Source organism: Carya illinoinensis, chromosome 15 (genome assembly GCF_018687715.1).
Source record: "Carya illinoinensis cultivar Pawnee chromosome 15, C.illinoinensisPawnee_v1, whole genome shotgun sequence".
NCBI lineage: Eukaryota > Viridiplantae > Streptophyta > Magnoliopsida > Fagales > Juglandaceae > Carya > Carya illinoinensis.
This window is the reverse complement of record NC_056766.1, coordinates 45664552-45682583: the sequence shown is the minus strand read 5'-3', so window position 1 is coordinate 45682583 and position 18032 is coordinate 45664552. Positions and strand designations below refer to the sequence as shown.

Genomic DNA, 18032 nt, shown 5'->3' with positions numbered 1-18032 from the left:
CTAAGAGGCTAAGCCTCTTATTTATAACCTCAAACATTTGCTTCTTTCTTATTTTCCACCGGTGTGGGACTACAAAAAGACACAAAAATCAACAATCTCCACCTTGTGACTTTGACTGGTCCCATAGCTAAACTTCACCTCAATGAAGATCTTCATAGCTTCTGCTATCATGCTTCACCATAAAAGCATATCCACTTAGAATAAACCAATTCCAAACATTTCACTTCGGCCCATGTCGAAAACAACTTTGCTGAAAATTATAGTATAACTTACACGTTTAGCTTTCCTGGAAGTTCATCAGCCATTGACATAAATCTCCACCACACACCCTGCATCAATGCCAAACCAATGCCTGTGTGCAAATTTGTGGACCCGCTATCTATCATGGTAACTTTGGGAATTAGCGGCATGCCATGAGGATGTACATGTTTCTTTTTAAAGATCAAAATCTTCTATGGAGAGAGATACAATATTAGCATCAATATCAGTATCTCCATTTACTGACTTGGAGCCACTTGCCGAATCTGCTCCAGCTCTTGGACAATTTTTCTTGACGTGCCCAGATTGTCCACACTCCCAGCAGACTACTTTCTTCTTCATGGAGTTCTTCATCTTCCCATTTCCAGCTGCTACCATCACTAAGTTCTCAAGTGGAACATTACTTCCACTACTTAGTATTCTCTTTTCAGAAAAGATTTTACTGGTAACTTCTAAAAAAATTATTTTCTCCTTCTCATGTATCAAAATAGGTTTCATGTGCTCATAGGAAGGTGGAAGAGACCAGATGAGTCTCAAGGCTTGATCCTCATCATCAATTTTAACTCCAATAGCTTCTAACTCAGCGACAATGCCATTGAGAACACTTAAATGATCTGAAATAATTGTACCTTCACTCATCCGCAGTGTATGAAATTGCTCCTTCAGGTACACACGATTTGAGACGCCCTTCATCTGATACAACTCTTCAAGTTTTTCTCAGAGTTCTTTTGCCATAGATATTCCATGCACATTTGCAAGAACATTTTTGGTCAGGCACAGACGTATCGCACTTGCTGTTCTCAAATCCAGATCCTCCCAATCTTCATCGCTTATTTTAGATCTGCTCCTTTCACTAATCACACTAGTACCAGTGCTGACTTCAGGTGTTGGTCTGCCCTTCAATGCCTTGTGTAATCCTGATTGAATCAAGACATCCTTGACTTGTATTTGCCACAAGCTAAAATTGATTCTCCCATCAAATTTCTCCACCTCAAATTTTACAAGATTTGAAGGCCTACTTCCTGACATTGTTTTGATGAATTTACTGTAGAAATAAATAGTACCTCATTAAATCAGTTCCCAGGAAAGATTGGAGGGGCACAATGGACACACTTAAAATTTTCAATCTCCTAGACAGAACCTCCTTAGACTGTACGTATCCACACTACCACACCAAAGTTTCACCCCACAAAAAGAACCTAGTGGCTCTGATACCAATTGTTAGAAATTTAGATCTCCCAAATTCACCCCCTAGGAATAATAAGAAAAATAGAGAAATAATAACAACACAAAAAATTTACGTGGAAACTCCAAAACAGGAGAAAAACCATCAGACCTAGAGAAGAAAATTCACTATGTAAAAAATTGTTACAATCACATAATTTTTCTCCTCACCACACCCACAAAGCTACCCCACTAGTAAAACTTTAACTTTACACCTCTTCTCCTTTTACAAAAGGTTAATAGAGGAATTTAACTAAAGTCAAAAGTTAATAGATAAGCTTTCAACTGGTGCACTTAAACTAAGAGGCTAAGCCTCTTATTTATAACCTCAAACATTTGCTTCTTTCTTATTTCCCACCGGTGTGGGACTACAAAAAGACACAAAAATCAACAAAGTTAGTATCTGTTCAAAATTCAAATGTCGTTAATGTCCTTCCTCAACAGATTTGAAGAATTCAACGTCATCTATAAAAAATCTTACACAAAAACAATCTTTTAAAAAAATTCCATGCAACCACCACATCAACCATACACTAACCACGTTTCCATCCAACCAAGAATTTACCATAATTTCTACTCTCAAAACCCAACACAATCTGCAATATTTTCAATTAAACAAAACAAAAGAAAATACCGTACAACTCAAAATAACTAATTAATAAGAAGAAGAAGAAAAAAAAAAAAAAAAAAAAAAAAAAAAAAAGTGAACTGAGAGAGGGTCTTACCCGTGTGGACTGAGTCTACAATTTCTTGAATGTGGAAGGGCACGGCGAAGAGCAAACAACAGAGTGCAGTTTCGATCTGGGATGAGTGAAATTTGTGAGTGGAAGAAATAAAAACTGAAGTGAGCGTTGTGTGTGAAACAGAGAATGAGAAGGCCTACCGGCGTGTGGAGAAGAAGACGAACCAAGATTTAAAAGCTTCCAATAAAATCGCAGCAAGAACACAAGGGAAAGGAAAAAAAGAAAGGAAGGGCACGGGAGGGAAAGAGAGTCTGATGAGAGGGAAAAATCTGAAGAAATATGAGGGGAAAAACAATATAGGGATGCAGTAGAGAGAAAGAGGAGATGAGAAAATGAAATGCGAAAACCAAAAACTGAAAAACAGAGAGGGGAAAATAAACTGTCGGGGAAGGAAGGGAGAAGGCAGAAAGCTTTTAGCCTTACCTGAACGACACCGTTTCTAGGGTCACTGGGCTGGCTCTTACAGTATCGGTACTCAGGTAACACAAGCGAAGGACGAATGAGGGCGGAAAAGTGGATTATAGATCTCAAGCGAAAGTTCGAAATTTATGGGTGCACGAAGGACCAAAAGGTGTTGTACAAGGGATATTTACTACAAGTAGGGGCTACGATATAGTGGGACTCAACTGCTAATCATAGAGCTGGGATCAATGGAGGCCGTTTCTTGCCATCATGAAGCTGCAGAAGGAGAGGGAGTTTGCGAACTTGATCCAATGAGGTATGACGGTCAAACAATACACAGCCAGGTTTATGGAATTAGGCAGATTCGCTTTGAATCTCATCTCTAAGGCATGAAGCCATGGATGCTGAGGGAGATAGGAAGGTAAATTGCGTTTTCTCCCAGTTTTTGGAAGCTGCCTTCGAGTTTTGTTTTGTAGTTCTTTTTCTTCAAGTAAATAGAAAAGCCCTCTCCATGTATTGATCACAAAATAGTTGTATCGGCAAGTCAAGGAGCCGCTAAACACTAAGAATACTAGATCATTCTATTTTCATTCATATGAAGCTCAAGTTAAATACAAAATAAAATGACTACATTACATAACTGCTAGCTCATCCATGCACTTGAAAAAAAACTTGAAGTCAAACAAAATGGATTTCAGATCCCAGAAAAGATTTGACGTCCAAGGCTGAAGAAGGCCTCCTTTATTGTGAGTACAAGTTGGATATTCAATGTTACGATCGATCATCATCGTCATAAGCGTAATCGATCAACAAGACGCCTCTGCGAAAGTCGACTTCCATCCATCGGATTTGCTAAATTTTGAAAATCTTTACTGGGTGCATCCAAATGGAAACCAACATTTGCATGATGGGGCACACCTCCACGATCTTTCACGTACCGTTCATAGCTTTTGCTTAACAGACGAACTCCGCAACGTTTGAAGTTCACTGAATTTGGAGCACTTTTAAATATAATCCTCCAATGGTAGGCCACTGCAGCCAATTGTCGCTTAAGATATGTGGGGGAGTACCACAAGCATACATGATCTGAACCCATTTTACCAAGATGTACTTCTTGAGTAACAACTTCTTCTATAGGCATCTCAGCCCATATTAGAGCATTTCTAAAGGTTTTAATAACAGCACAAAAAGCAATTCCTATGATGTCATCATAACATAGAGAGGGCCCTTCAATAACTAACTCACAGGAACGACTTTTTGAAGTAGTACTCTCCTCGCGATAACTGAACCACTTTGGAATCTTATTTCCCGGAAATATCATGTTAGCCTGTTTGATGAATATATCATTAAATTTCAACTACATTCATATATATAAACCGATTAGGCACACAAAACGAGTATAATTTTAGAAAAAGAGAAATAGAGACTTACTCGATTCCATGAAGGGTTTGGCATATAATTCCTCATATTTACTTTATAGCATCTGGATAAGTCAATCGAATATAGCCGTGGGAAAGGAAATACTTTTGATATTTTTGGTAAACTTTTCAGTGATCTGCATCCCCTAGCATCTACCACTTGTAGATTCGTTGGAAACTCTATAATTTCTTGAAGTTTCTTGCAATCATTCAATATAAGATTCCTCAATCTAACAAATGTACTTTCGATACTTGCAGGAATGCTTACGATATCACTGTGTGATAGATCTAAATGTTCCACATTTGGAAAGCAATGAAATGGCCCAAAGAAATTCGATTTTGTTAGGCCAGAGTTTGCAAGATCCAATTGATACAACGACGGAAACCTTAATGAGGAAGAATCTTGAAGAAGAGAAATGGCTAAATTTGTTGGAGGTGGCATTGGGAATGATTCTGTACTCGAAGCTTCATTTTCCCTCGTAGACACTATATATGGAGAGGATTGTCCATTATGTACGGTCTCCATCCCAAAATTTACAATATTTGGGCAATCATCGAGTACAAGCCACCTTAGAGATTTCCATTGAAGAAGGCAACTTGGTAGATGCTTAAGGTTTACGCAGGCTTCTAGTATTAAATGTACTAGCCCAGTGACGTGCCTAAGGGAGGAAGGCGCGCAGTTCTTCTATTGTTGTTCCCTTTTAAGTTGATGACCCTTAAGGCTGCGTTTGGATATTGAGCAGAGTTGAGCTAAGCTGAATTTTTTATAAATAATAGTAAGTTGAGTTGGTGGAATGAATTGTGTAGCGTCCATCTAAAATGAGTTTAGATGTATTTATATGTTAAGATGAGTTTAAAGTGATAGGTCCCACATAAACGTAAATTAGAACTTCACGAAAATATTCTCTTTGGGTGAGACTGTACCACAGTTTTCTGGAATAATTTTTGTACCCCTTCATTGATAACCAACGGCTACTTAAATATTAAACCATGTTCATAATACTGAAAACAGAGAATGCCGAAAACAAAGGAACAACCTAAGGCCACTACCAGTAACCGACGCCCAACAATTGAAATAATAGAAATTGACTCCACGTACTACTGAAATAAAGTGCAACAGAAAGATAACATTAAGCATAAATTTCTCCAACTGCTATGACCCAGTCCATACATGCATGCATGCCAGTCCCATGCACTACGTCTTTACGTAGTATTTGTGTCGCACTTTTAAACTCCTCCCATATATTTGAGATTTTGGCTTGAAACCTCTATCACAACGTCATGAAGAAGTTGAAAATGGTTTTGTATCCAACTCATAATAAGGCATTAATTTGAAAAATATTGTGGGTCCCACACGTAAATGATATATGAATTGAATTGAGTATACTAATTTGCGAGTTGAGTATTTATATTTAGACTTAAATTAAAATTAGATTGAACTGACTTCATTCCAATTAAGTCTAACAACCAAACGGACTTTTTTTCAAAAGATTGTATTTGACATCTAATTTCAGGAAAGTTTTGAAGGCTTGAGCAACCATAAAGTGAAAGGAAATGCAGAGATCTCAACTGGAGTCTCTTTGGAAAGATCTTTAGGTTGGAACATCCATCGAGACTCAATTTAGAAAGCTTATCATGGAATGCAACCAAATCATGAACCTCAACTAGATTTCTACAATAATTAAGATGCATTTCCTTCAAATTTGGGCAGCTTGAAATATCCGGGCTTTCCATTAATAATTGACAATCTGAAAAATCCATAATCGTAAGTTTCTGTTAAAAAAAAAAAAAAAAAGAACATCAAATTAAGTTTAAAAAATGAAATATTCAAAATAATAATAATTTTACCTTAAATTCGAAGCGAATCGGTTGGATGAGACTATCGGGCATTCGTAAAACAACGAGTTTGTTTCCACGAAATTTAGGTGGCAGATATTGCAAAGGACATTCGGGCCAATCAATCACTCTTATTTCATCAGGTAGTGACTCAAGTTGATCTCCAAAAAAGTGTGCATTGCAGACTCTAAAGAATCTGAGTCTTCTCATATTTTCAAAGGCCCTCGGACTCAAGTGGATAATGTCATCACCTTCAGGCAAATCCACCAGTATTGCTTCAACGTTGATCCTTCCCTATATAGTAAGACAATTTTTGAGTGTGCCAACGAAATCAAAAAATAAATTATTCATTTATTCACATATATGCACATACACACAAGTATATGTCACATGTGCCAATGAAACAGTGTTTAATAAAAGAGATCTAACTCACTGTATCGTCCTCAGGTACAGCGCGAACTTCATCAGGAATGAACAGTCTACTACGCTCTCTGGGAATATTTGGTGATTTTCATCGAACAACTTCTCTACCCATATCTCGTAACAAGTCATGCATTTGCAATCTTTTGTTGAACTTGGAAATAAGACACTTCTCCATAAGTCTTGGGATCCAAACGTTCGGGTAAAAACCAAAACTATCAAGCATCTCAACGACATCATCAAACATGTCTCCAATGAAAAAACATGCAATATCAAGAAAAATATTCTTTTCATTACCACTTAATCTCTCATAACTTGTTTGAAGTATTTCTTGAATATCCTGGTGAAGGATTTCCCTGTACTGATTCAATGCACTTTCCCACTCTTTTTTAGTTCTACCATATAAATCTGAACCAAGCACCGTTAAAACTAGTGGAAGGCTCCCAGCATAATTTAAGATTTGTTCTACAAAATTTCCATAACCTTCAACTGGTTTCTCTCTTTTGAAAGCATGAATGCAAAATAGTTTAAAAGCATCATCTCGAGTCATTCCCGTCATCTTGTATGTTGAATCAACTCCATGAGTAGTCAGCAAGCGCTCATCTCTTGTTGTGATGATGATTCTACTTCCTTTAGCAAACCAATCGTGACCTCTGGCTAATGTTTCTAATTGGGTCAAATGGTCAACATCATCAAGAATAAGAAGAACTTTTGTAGAACGAAGCCTATGCTTTATCATATTGATTCCTGTAGAAATATTGTCAACCTTTAAACTTCTACAGTCTCCCAAGATCTTAGAGAGAAGGGTCTCTTGCAGTTGGACCAAACCATATGCTTGACTTGAAGTGTCACTAATATTTCCAAGAAAACAACTAGCGTCAAATTTAAAAGCAATCGAGTTATAAATTGCTTTGGCTAGAGTTGTCTTACCAATACCAGGAGCTCCTAAGATCCCTACCATTCGTACGTCATTTCTCCCAACACTTAAATACAAATTCACGATATTCTGTACCTGGGAGTACCTTAGTCCAACTGGATACTTTGCAACATGTAAATATGAATGTTGTAGTATTTTTGAGATGTCTTGAACGATTTTTTGAATAAATTCAGACTCGTTCCTATATATATGAAAAAATATTAATGAATACAAATTTTTGTATTTATTAACTTTTTAATTTTTTATAAAAAGATTAAACCTATTTTAATTTTAAAAAATTAAACACATCTTAAAATGTTTTTTTAATTTTTAAACTTAATTCTATTAAAGAAAAAAGAATATATATATCTATATATATACGATTTCTTTAGTTTTTAGTCAAGCACACTCGTTGGATATAATTTCTTGGCGACTTCCTTTCCTTTAGAAAATATAATGAAGTCAAAGACTGGTCACACGCATTCATTGAAAAATTGAAGTTTCTCAGCAACTTCCTTAAAAGGGGGTGAGAATAATACAGGCTGTTCACTGTCTCAGCTATTAAAAATGGTAACTTCTTGGCAACATCCTAACTACTTGAGAAAGCTTAATAAGTACGCCAATGCAGCTTTGGATTATTGGGCTGGTAACTTATATATATTACAATTTATATTTTATAAATTATGTATATATATAGTTTTTATACACTTTTAAATATTTTTATAGTTTTTATTTTGATATTTTTTTTTATATATATTTTTTAAACACTTTTAAATATTTTTTTTAAAAAAATCATAATATAATTTAAAATTAATTACTTAATCATTAAAAAAAATGGTCATATTGTTTTAATTTAATGGTGTCAAATATTTATGGAATATTGCGACAACCAACCTAACCTTTATCAAAAGGAGCGTAGCATCGTCCTCTTTTTGCCTACTTTTGCTGACCGCGTGCTCTGTGGGCCGTGGGGCTTCCCGGGGAAATGTTTTTTGACCGATGGAATAGACAGATCATGCTTACCATTTTTTTTTTTTTTTTTTTTTTGAAGAAATGCTTCGGGACCAAAGAGTTTTTAATTTTATTTTTTTACTTAAGGAATATTTTTTTAATAATATTTTGAATTTTCTATTTTTTAAAAAATATTTAAAAATATAAAAGAATAATAGAAAAAAAAAACATTTGACTCATTCGTAGGTATTCGGGCTACGATATCCCAATTTACTGTATTTTAAAAAAAATATATTAAGGAAGTGAATATTGTTTTTTTTTTTAAACTTAATTTTTTGATTTAATTTTATAAAAGTTAAAGGCTTTTTTTGGTCTTTGAGTTTCAAAAAAAGAACGAGCCCCCCTTTTTTTTTAGTACTTAAGTGTGATATATTACAAATTGGTATGATTTGATGGAGAGTGCAATCAAAAATTAAATTTATTTTCATCAAAATTATAATATTACGTTCGTTAATTGATTTTTTTTTTTTTATCTAAATTATGCAAGAAAGTTACGTTATGAGATTTTTTAATCTAAATTCAAAAACCAGAAAATAAAGAAAAAAAGCTTAATGGTAAAACATAAAGTTGGTGTTAGGGTATATAATGTATTGCTTCACTTCAAAGAAAAGCCCACTGCCGATAAATTGCATACAAGTTTCTGATCAGATTGTTTCTACCAATTTTTATCCTATTTATTGTAATAAACCAACGCGGCAATGGCCTCGTTAATAAGCATTCTACAGTAATTAGGAAGGAAAAAATATAGTTGCAAGTATAATTGTGCATTAATTTACGCACCAATTTGATGTGATTGGTCAAAAAGTTAATTTTATTAAAAATAGTGTTAATTTAAATTTTATGTATGAATGAATCAATATTAATACGTAAATTAGTATGCGACTTTATTTATATGTAGCAAAACTCATTAAGAAGTTACCAAGCCGAGAAAAAAAAAATTAGGAAGTTACCGAGAAGCTTTCACGAGTAGCTTCTTTGGGATTTGCAATATTTCTGATGCCTTGCTTTGCATTTCGCGAGTAGCTTCTTTGGGATTTCGGGGCAAACATATGTGATTGGAGGCGGAGGAAATGGATTTCTTAATTTCTTTATATTCTTTTCCAATTTTGGTTATATATATGATTGTTGGATTTGAAAATCTTGAAAAATGAAAAAGTTTGCTTTGCTTCTTATTAATTTCTAATCTCCAAAACTAATTTTGAACATTTTGTTTATATCTTTTTGTTTTGTTTAATAAAACAAATTACGTTGATCCAGTTTGCTTCTTTGTCCGTCAAGTTTATTTTATTTATAAATGGAAAATAATCATCTTATTATTCTTTTGTAATTTTGGACAGAGATAGATTGCAAGAGGGGTGGCTATCCGCCCATATAGAACAGATAGCACCGCCGTAGCTATTAGAATTTGGTCTGTTAGATTTACAAAGAGAATTCATGAAAATAAACAAAATGAATGGCATAACTTGATGTTAATCTTTAAAATTTGACTGCATACTCCATCAAATCTCACTAATTTATAAATTTATTTTTACAAATTTGTTTTATTACACCAATATATATATATATATTTTATTTAACATTTGAGTCAATCAAAGAGAAGATTCCTTCACAGTTGATCTATAAAGGGCTTTGATTTGTATGCGAGGGGCCCGTCCGGAGTTTGGTTTACGTTCTGTGAAAATTTCACTGGACGAATGAACCAGATTCAAAGACTGATAGAAAATTCAGTTTATTTTTTCACTTAAATCAATCTTATCAATTTATTTTTTAAGATTAATACTATATACAGTCGTGAAATATGCAACTATTGTACAGTCGCTTTGAAAAAAATCTACAATTAAAAAATTAATTTTCTTTTATAGTGAATTAATATCGATCTCGTATTTATTTATTTTTTTCAAAATGATTGTATGACACTTGCACACCCATGACTATAAGTATTATTTCTTATTTTTTAAATAAGATCATCTAACTAGTAAAACTTTAACTTGAATTATTTGATTACATCCATGTATATTATTTCTCTATTTAATATGGTATATCTATTAGAATTAACTTCAAAAGATATATTCAAAAATTAAAAATATTTTATATGTTGGCCTAAATTAAAAAGTACTAACTAAACCATTAAATTCATCATTATTCATTATGAAAAAGTTTTGAATTAAATATTTTACCTGTTGGCGTTAATAATGTGGGGGAGAGTTAACACGCCGAGCATACTACAAATATAAAAGAATGATTGGTTTAAATTAAATTATTTAATTTAATAACTGAAAAAATGCATTGCCAATAATTCCCATAATATTATGTAAGCTAGAAAGTATTTACCCACCGTCATTTTTTGATGTCATGGTTCACCTAGCCGTCCATTTGCCACGTGAGGCCCAACTTCCAGGACCAGTTCAGTATAGATGGATGTATCCCATTGAATGATTCATTGGGAAGTTGAAACGTACAGTTGGTAACAAGCCTCACCCAAAAGGATCAATTGCAGAAACATATATTGATGATGAATGGCATACATTCTGTTCCAAATAGTTCCACGAAGTTGACACTAGGTTTGATCGGCTGGTAAGAAACTTTGATGTTGACCGAGCAAGACAACGAAATGTGTTTTCTGTGTTTTCCCAATAAGTACGTACACTTGGTGCAGTGCGTGGTTATGACTTATGTGGAAGAGAGTTTGAGAAAACTCAGTGGTACGTGCTGAACAATTGCCCTGAGATAGAGAATTACTTGAAGTAAGTTCTAATCTTTTCTTAATTTAATATTTGCTCATTTACTTTCGCAAAATTCTAAGAATATAAAATACATGTGGTAATCATCAATTTCAGTGATCATATTAACATGCTCAAGGAACTAGGAGTAAATGATATAGACCAGAAACATGAAGAGGCGTTCCCAAGATGGTTTGAACAACGGCTAATGACATTACATATGCTTCACCCATCCAATAGTTTAGAAAATATTGATTATTTTTTTATTGATATAATATAAGCTTTACTCAATATGTAGGTTGTACAAATGCATGCAAATAATCCAAACGATATATCAGATGAACTGTATGCATTAGCACATGGCCCATCAAGACGCGCTACAATATATTCTGCATGTATTTCTCGAGGAAGTAGGTATCACACAATGGATCGAGATTATTATAGGAAAACACAAAATAGTGGTGTCCTAGTCGAGGGAAGTCATGATGGAGAAAATATTGATTTCTATGGAGTTATTGTTGATATAATTAGAATGAAATATTTGGGGGAGCTTGCAGTATATCTGTTTAAGTGTGATTGGTGGAATTTAAGCAATCCTCGAACTGGAGTCCGTGATGATGAATATTTTTTGAGTATTAATACATCAAGAAAATGGTACGAGGATGATCCTTTTATTTTAGCTTCTCAAGTATCTCAAGTATTCTAATTAGATGACCCGAAGTTAGGAAATCAATGGCGAGTAGTACAAAAATATTCTCCTAGAAATATATATGATGTTATCCCTCAGGCGGAAGGGCGAGATGAAGAAGAAGATGATGCCTCTACTCATGAAGCATACCAAGAGAGTCAGCCCGTCTTTAATTTGTTTGTGGTTTTGAGCCAGTATGAGATGATTCCATTAAATAGAGAAGATATTGAGGCTGAAATTGTTGATGCGACACTTGAGCAAAATGTTGATTCATCTGAAGTATCTACAGATGATGAGACTGAATTGTTAAATGATACTGATACAGATAGTAATTGACGAATTATGTTTTCACATTACATGATGATGAGCATTATTTTACTTAATGAATATTGTATCAGTTTTCTGAAATTATGCCTCCGAAGAGAAAGGAAGTTCGCATCCCATCTCCACCTGTTCTTAGCTCTCCTTCAGACTCACCATTAGAGATTGACTCTACAGAATAAGGTAAAATTATAATAGTCATAAAAGTTATTAATTAAGGTTATAATAGAAAATTGATTACAATGTTATATATCATGATAAGTTCACAGTAAAATCTCATCAAGGTCGAGGCACTATTAGAGGCGTGACATTGGAAAAATATCGTAAGGTGGATAAGATCAAGGTTTACATTCTTGACAAACATACCGGAGGCGAAGGACAATCAGTAGCTTGGCTTGCATCGCATGTGGGTGCTCTTACACGAACTTATGCACCTTTGGCAACAAGTTCATGGAAGAAAGTCTCCCAAGATGTTAAAGAGCTTATCAAGAAGCGTTGTTTGGTAATGTTTAAAGCATTTATTTAGTTGGTAAATTTTTTTATTTTACTTAAAGTTAAAATATTATAAATGATAAAATGTTTTTCTAAATTTTTTTTTACAGGATCATTTCGAATTAAATTTTGGTCGGAGAGAGGAGCGTAAGACTGTGAAAGAGCTTATGAGTAATGCATTCCGTAAATATAAGGCGAAGTGTCATGAGCATTATAATAAGTTCGAGAATATGGAAGATACACGCCAACATCCTTTTCAAGATGTCAAACCTTCTGATTAGGAAAAACTTTGTGACATGTTTGAGGATCCATCATATAAGGTATAATTAAATTAATTATTTTAGTCGTCCTATTTTTAATTTCGCTTTCTAATATTTTCAATTCCTATATAGGAGTGAAGTTCTATAAACAAAACAAATATATTGAAATTGAAGATTACTCATCATGCAGGCTCAAGATCTTTCCACCGCCTCTCTAAGAAATTGGTATTGCTATTGTTTTTACTTGTATATAGTTAACTGAATATATGAATCCTAATGACTTTATATCTTAACAAATATTTATTATAGCAAGATTCAAATGCCAATTATGATCTGACAAAATTATATGCTGTATCACATACTAATCGTAATGGAGAGTGGAGTCATCCTGATGCCCGTGAGAATTATGCAAGTATTATAAATTGTTATGAATAAATATATTAGAATATTTATGATGATATTAACTATTTATCTTATGTGTAGGATAAAATGGTTGCCATACGTGCTGAATCTGCATCAGATCAAAACTCCTCAACAAATGATGTTGAGATTTTCACACAAGTTCTGGGTCAACGTTCAGGATATTTGAGGGGTTTGGGTCGCTTTGTAAAACCTTCTCCCTCTTCCTCTTCTTCCGGGTCTGCCTCTGCGGCCTCTATAGTGCAAGAGAATTCGAATCGCAGAATTGAAGAATTGGTTGCAAGGCAGTATGAGTTAGAGGCTCAATTGGCTAAACAATGAGAGATGGAGATGCGCCTCAAACAACATGAAGAACAATAAGAACAATTCGGGAGAGAAATGTAACTCCAAATGCAGCAGCTTATGCAACAGTACAGGCCTCCAAACAACTGATGGTTTTTTATGTATAGATTATGACATTATCTAATTATGTATGAACAATGTCAGTCTCATGGTTATTTATTAGTTAGCACTTATTATAAAACTTTCTGAGTATTAAACAGTTTCTAATGTATGTTTTTCAAATATTATGAATGTCAAATTGGTTTTTTATTATTATGGGGTTTTAATAAAATAGTTTTCATTCGAACGACCATGTAACATTCGAACATTATTGATTGAGCCATTCGAACGACATCAGATTGGTCAAAAAATGTTCGAACGCAATTTATTATTGTACCGTTCGAACATAACTCAATACCGTTCGATCCCTTTACCATTCGATCTGTTCTTTTAACGTTTGAACGGAAATCTATTTTTACCGTTCGAACGTTATCAAAATGTGTGATCGTTTGAAAGTGTTTTCATAACCGTTCAACCAATTTAATTTCGTTCGAACGTCCAATAGTAACCATTCAAATGTCATTCTGGAACGAAATTAAACCGTGACAAAAAAACTAACCCGTTCGAACGGTATCGAATGGTCAATTTTAAAATCGTCCCTAAAAATATATTTTGGAATGAAATGGTGATTTTCATTCCAAAATATCTTCTGGGACAGTGATGTAGTTTCGTCCCAAAATATCTTCTGGGACAGTGATGTAGGGACGATCTTGTGACGATTTTGTTTTCTTCCTAGAATATTTTCTGGGACGAAATCCCTACAATTTGGGATGAAATTTTTCACCCCAAAAAAACGTTTCTGTTGTAGTGGAGAGGCAAATGAAAACTAAAATGGGGAAAATAGAGCAACGTGCAAAGTGAATGGGGAATACAAGGGGCCGATGGCTCCAGCATTGTGAACTGATAGTGTGATGTGACGGATGGGGAACAATTGTACGTTACCCAGTAACTGTCGCCACATCATGGGCAATTGAAATCCCATTTCTTGATTCTTGAAATGTGAATACGGCGGGATAAAAAACTTAATGGGCTAGCGGCATGGTCCATCAAGTTTTGCAAAAAGACTAGCGGGTAGTTAAAGGCTCGGAATCCAGTCCGAGTCACTCACAGCCCGGAAAGTAAACTTGCAACCTTGGGGATAAATCAACAAAGTCATAAGGGGGTATTAACTAATAATAAATTCTCCATGCTTATGAGCGAAGGGAATTAGTAGGATAACTGGAGGGTCTAATAGTGCCCCAGCCCAACTTCTGAATTATGGAAGTGGACATGGCCCAAACCTCATGCTAAAGGCCCATGAAGATCTAATATTCTACTAGTAAGTAGAATGGATAAACAATAGTATGGCGAGCAGATAAATCCTACTCATCAGGGGTAAGCTTCGCACCATGAAGATAATCAAGTCGCAAGGTTGATCCCATATGTCCCTACACCTATATATATGGATACCAAGTAACTATAAAATAACTTCTGATGATATACTTGAGTTATTATATATCACTCTTAATTGACTTAAGCATTGGTGTGGCCACAGGCATCTAGTGCCATCCACCTAATTTAGTTTGCAGGTTAACGATTATGCTTAGTGGTGAGACACGTCCTTTACACACCCCTCGCGCAGGCTAACAACCAATTAAAATAAGACATCGTGAAAGTAAGAACAGACTCAATTTAACAAAGCTTAAAATAGTGCAAATGCCACATCTGGCTTCCAGATTAAACTAGATAAAGATCTAACGGTAAAGGATGACATGGTTGAAAGCATGCCACGTCCTCCTTGACTTAGACACAATTCTAGATCTTGTTTCCTTTCAGACTATCCTTCCCTTTCCTTTGTCTTACCCCGAACGCAGACTATCCTTCCCTCCTTTGTCTTACCCCATGCATGGCTGTGATAAATACCTCTGATTTCCCCCCTTCAAGTAATCATGATTTGGAGAGAGGATTAAGAAATGAAGTCAATCCCGCCTTGTATTAATATATTAAAAAGCTGGATAAGAGTACGTTGGTAAAATTAAGAAAGAGATTGCGATTTTTCTTCTCTTTTTTAATATTAGCATACCCTCCAAGACCATGATTGTATTCGTAAAGATCATTGCTCACTTGTGTTGGTATTTTTTAATAGATTTATATATATATATATATATATCACTACAAGAAATTTAGCTTTTTCTCATGAAAGTTTTTTTCCAAACTTTACATTCGTGGCAAATACTTAGCTTGTGAATCTGTTACAAATTACAGTGCTTTTTTTTTTATCTACATTAGGGACTTTTTTTATGTTGAAGGATGGGTTTGGATCAGTTTTTTAGATATTGATTTAGAATTGATTTGGGGTTTTGGGAGCTTTGTCGAATGTTGTTTTGGGTGATATACATCGGAGAGTTCATGAAAGTGAGTTTTATTTGATTTTAGTTAATATGGGGTTGCTCAACCTCCTCGGGAGGTAGTGAAAGTATCATCATTTGTCATAGTTGTGGTGCCCCATGATTTGGGTAGGAAAAGAGGGTGGGTAGTTTGGCTACAAACCTTTGTCTAAGCTATAAAAATTTTCTCAAAGGAAACCTTCTCTAGCTGCTGTGATTTTGGGATTTTGGTAGCTCTAGCTGCTGTGAAATATTTAATTCACATCTAATCAAATAAATGCACACTGAGGAGGGCAGTAATCTCTGGTAGTTTGGAGGAAGGGAAAAGAACTTAGAAATTAACCTAGTAGCGGAACCAAATATGTGCATACCCATGTGTGAATAATATCTATCATATACGTTGACAGTTTAGATGGCCTTTATATGGGATTTTTGGCTATTCTGTTTTGCTTTGCAGCCTTAAGTTTTGGTATCATGGCTTTAATTGGAACCTTATTGTAGATGGTTCTTAACTTTGTTATCATTTACTGTTGCTTTCAGTCGTATATGGAGGTTCGATTTTGTTATACAGAGTGAGTTCATGTTTATGTTGGGTAGAAAATGTAGCTTTCTTTTTGTCAATTTAATAAGCAATAGAAGATGGGCATTGATATCCTCCTACTGATTCAGCATCTTATTTCAAAAGGTTTGGGATAGTCTATTGTTGCAGTGATGGTCCTTAATAAATTCCAGGTGAGTTACTCTCTAGTCTCTACTATTGCATTTATTTGTGCCTTCTTAGTTGGGTTAGTCTTGCATTTTCATTTATATATTTTTAAGTTTTGATTGGCGTGGTTTAATTTTTGTACCTTATTATCTGATTGCAAGAAAGGAAAGTATCTTGCTCACATGGGTGCTTGTTCTTTGGGACATGCTATGACATTCTAACAATCTATAGGCCAATGTATTTATCACAAATACTGACTTATTAGCTTACTAACAGTCTATAGGCCAATGTCTTTATGTTGTATGTAATGAACACATTTCAAAAAAGTGTTATTTGAATAAAATATCTATATTTGTGTTGGATTGGATTACATGGGCAGCAAGCATGTTGATATGTCTTACAATACAAGATTTTGAGTTATATATATGGAAGTGTGAAGTGGAATGATGTGAATTGGTAGTAAATATTGAAGTGATATGTTGGTTGGGATTATTGTTGGTGTGTATGAAGCTTTAAAGAACATTTGTATATTGATATTAACAGCTGGATAGACTATGTTCAAAGTGGTTTTATTACATTTCATTGGTGTGCTGGTTGTTATGTATTGAATTTTAATGGATGGTGGTTTATTGCATTTCATGGTTACGTTGGTTTGTATATAATTTTTTAGTTTATATTAAACAATTTTTTATGATCATTTTTGGCTCAGTCTCATTTGTTTTTGCTTTTACAATTATTATTTTTTTTTCTAAATTCTTTTAGCATTTTGCACGAAGACAATTAGCGGCAAATACCTTTTTTTTACCGGTAGAAGTTTTTTCCCACAAATGTTGTAGTGAGTAATACTAATACCCACCAGTACCTCTCCTAGTATTTGCTCATATTCTCACATAAACGAAAATGGATGTGCTTTTGCGACAAGCTTCATCGGCTCTTGCCACGAGATGTGTCGTGGGAAAACATAGATATTGCCTATGACTTAAACCTTTCGTGGGCAATAATACTTTTTGCGGCGAGTTTTATGCCACGAGCTCCACACGGGCATCTTTTTCCCACAAAAACATGACTTTTTGCCATGAATCACTCCCTTGGGGAAAACCAATATATCTTGTAGAATTTATATATATATATATGCTGTTGAATTCTTCAAATCTGTTAGAGCAAGGATTATGCGAATCTTCTTTGTTGAGGAAGTTCTAAACAAAATCCTTCAAGGTTGTTTTAATGGATAAGAAAAAAAAAATCATGGGAAGCATATTTCGGTAGTTTTCTAGATGTTTCGATATTTTGACAATATTTTGTTCTAAAATTTAGATCGTATATACATATATAAATGTTCTGTCTTTATGAGTTGGTTGGTATGACGTTCTCTTTAATTGAGTTTGAGATATTGTTCAGTAAAAGAAATATTGTTAATTGTACGATCTAGCGTCTCATCTCATTTCATCTC

The 18032-nt window shown here is 34.4% G+C and overlaps 2 protein-coding genes across 3 annotated transcripts; both read right to left on the bottom strand.

Annotated features, from left to right (window-relative positions):
* Nucleotides 1-3185: 3185 nt before the first annotated feature.
* On the bottom strand, nt 3186-5324 carry LOC122295873. The gene is made up of 2 exons (XM_043105124.1): nt 4059-5324; nt 3186-3954 (listed from the first exon to the last, which is right to left on the bottom strand). Exons 1-2 carry the CDS (start codon nt 4569-4571, stop codon nt 3418-3420), a joined length of 1050 nt encoding a protein of 349 aa, XP_042961058.1. The 5' UTR covers nt 4572-5324; the 3' UTR covers nt 3186-3417.
* Nucleotides 5325-5755: 431 nt separating this feature from the next.
* Nucleotides 5756-7455, bottom strand: LOC122297281 (disease resistance protein Roq1-like). Of its 2 annotated transcripts, none has more exons than XM_043107301.1 (3): nt 6315-7455; nt 5894-6175; nt 5756-5818 (listed from the first exon to the last, which is right to left on the bottom strand). In XM_043107301.1, the coding sequence occupies exon 1, from the start codon at nt 7260-7262 to the stop codon at nt 6393-6395; it is 870 nt and encodes a 289-aa protein (XP_042963235.1). In that variant the 5' UTR covers nt 7263-7455; the 3' UTR covers nt 5756-5818; nt 5894-6175; nt 6315-6392. The 2 variants fall into 2 exon arrangements, with proteins under 2 accessions (XP_042963235.1, XP_042963236.1); XM_043107302.1 differs by having other exon boundaries at nt 5894-6170.
* Nucleotides 7456-18032: the final 10577 nt, after the last annotated feature.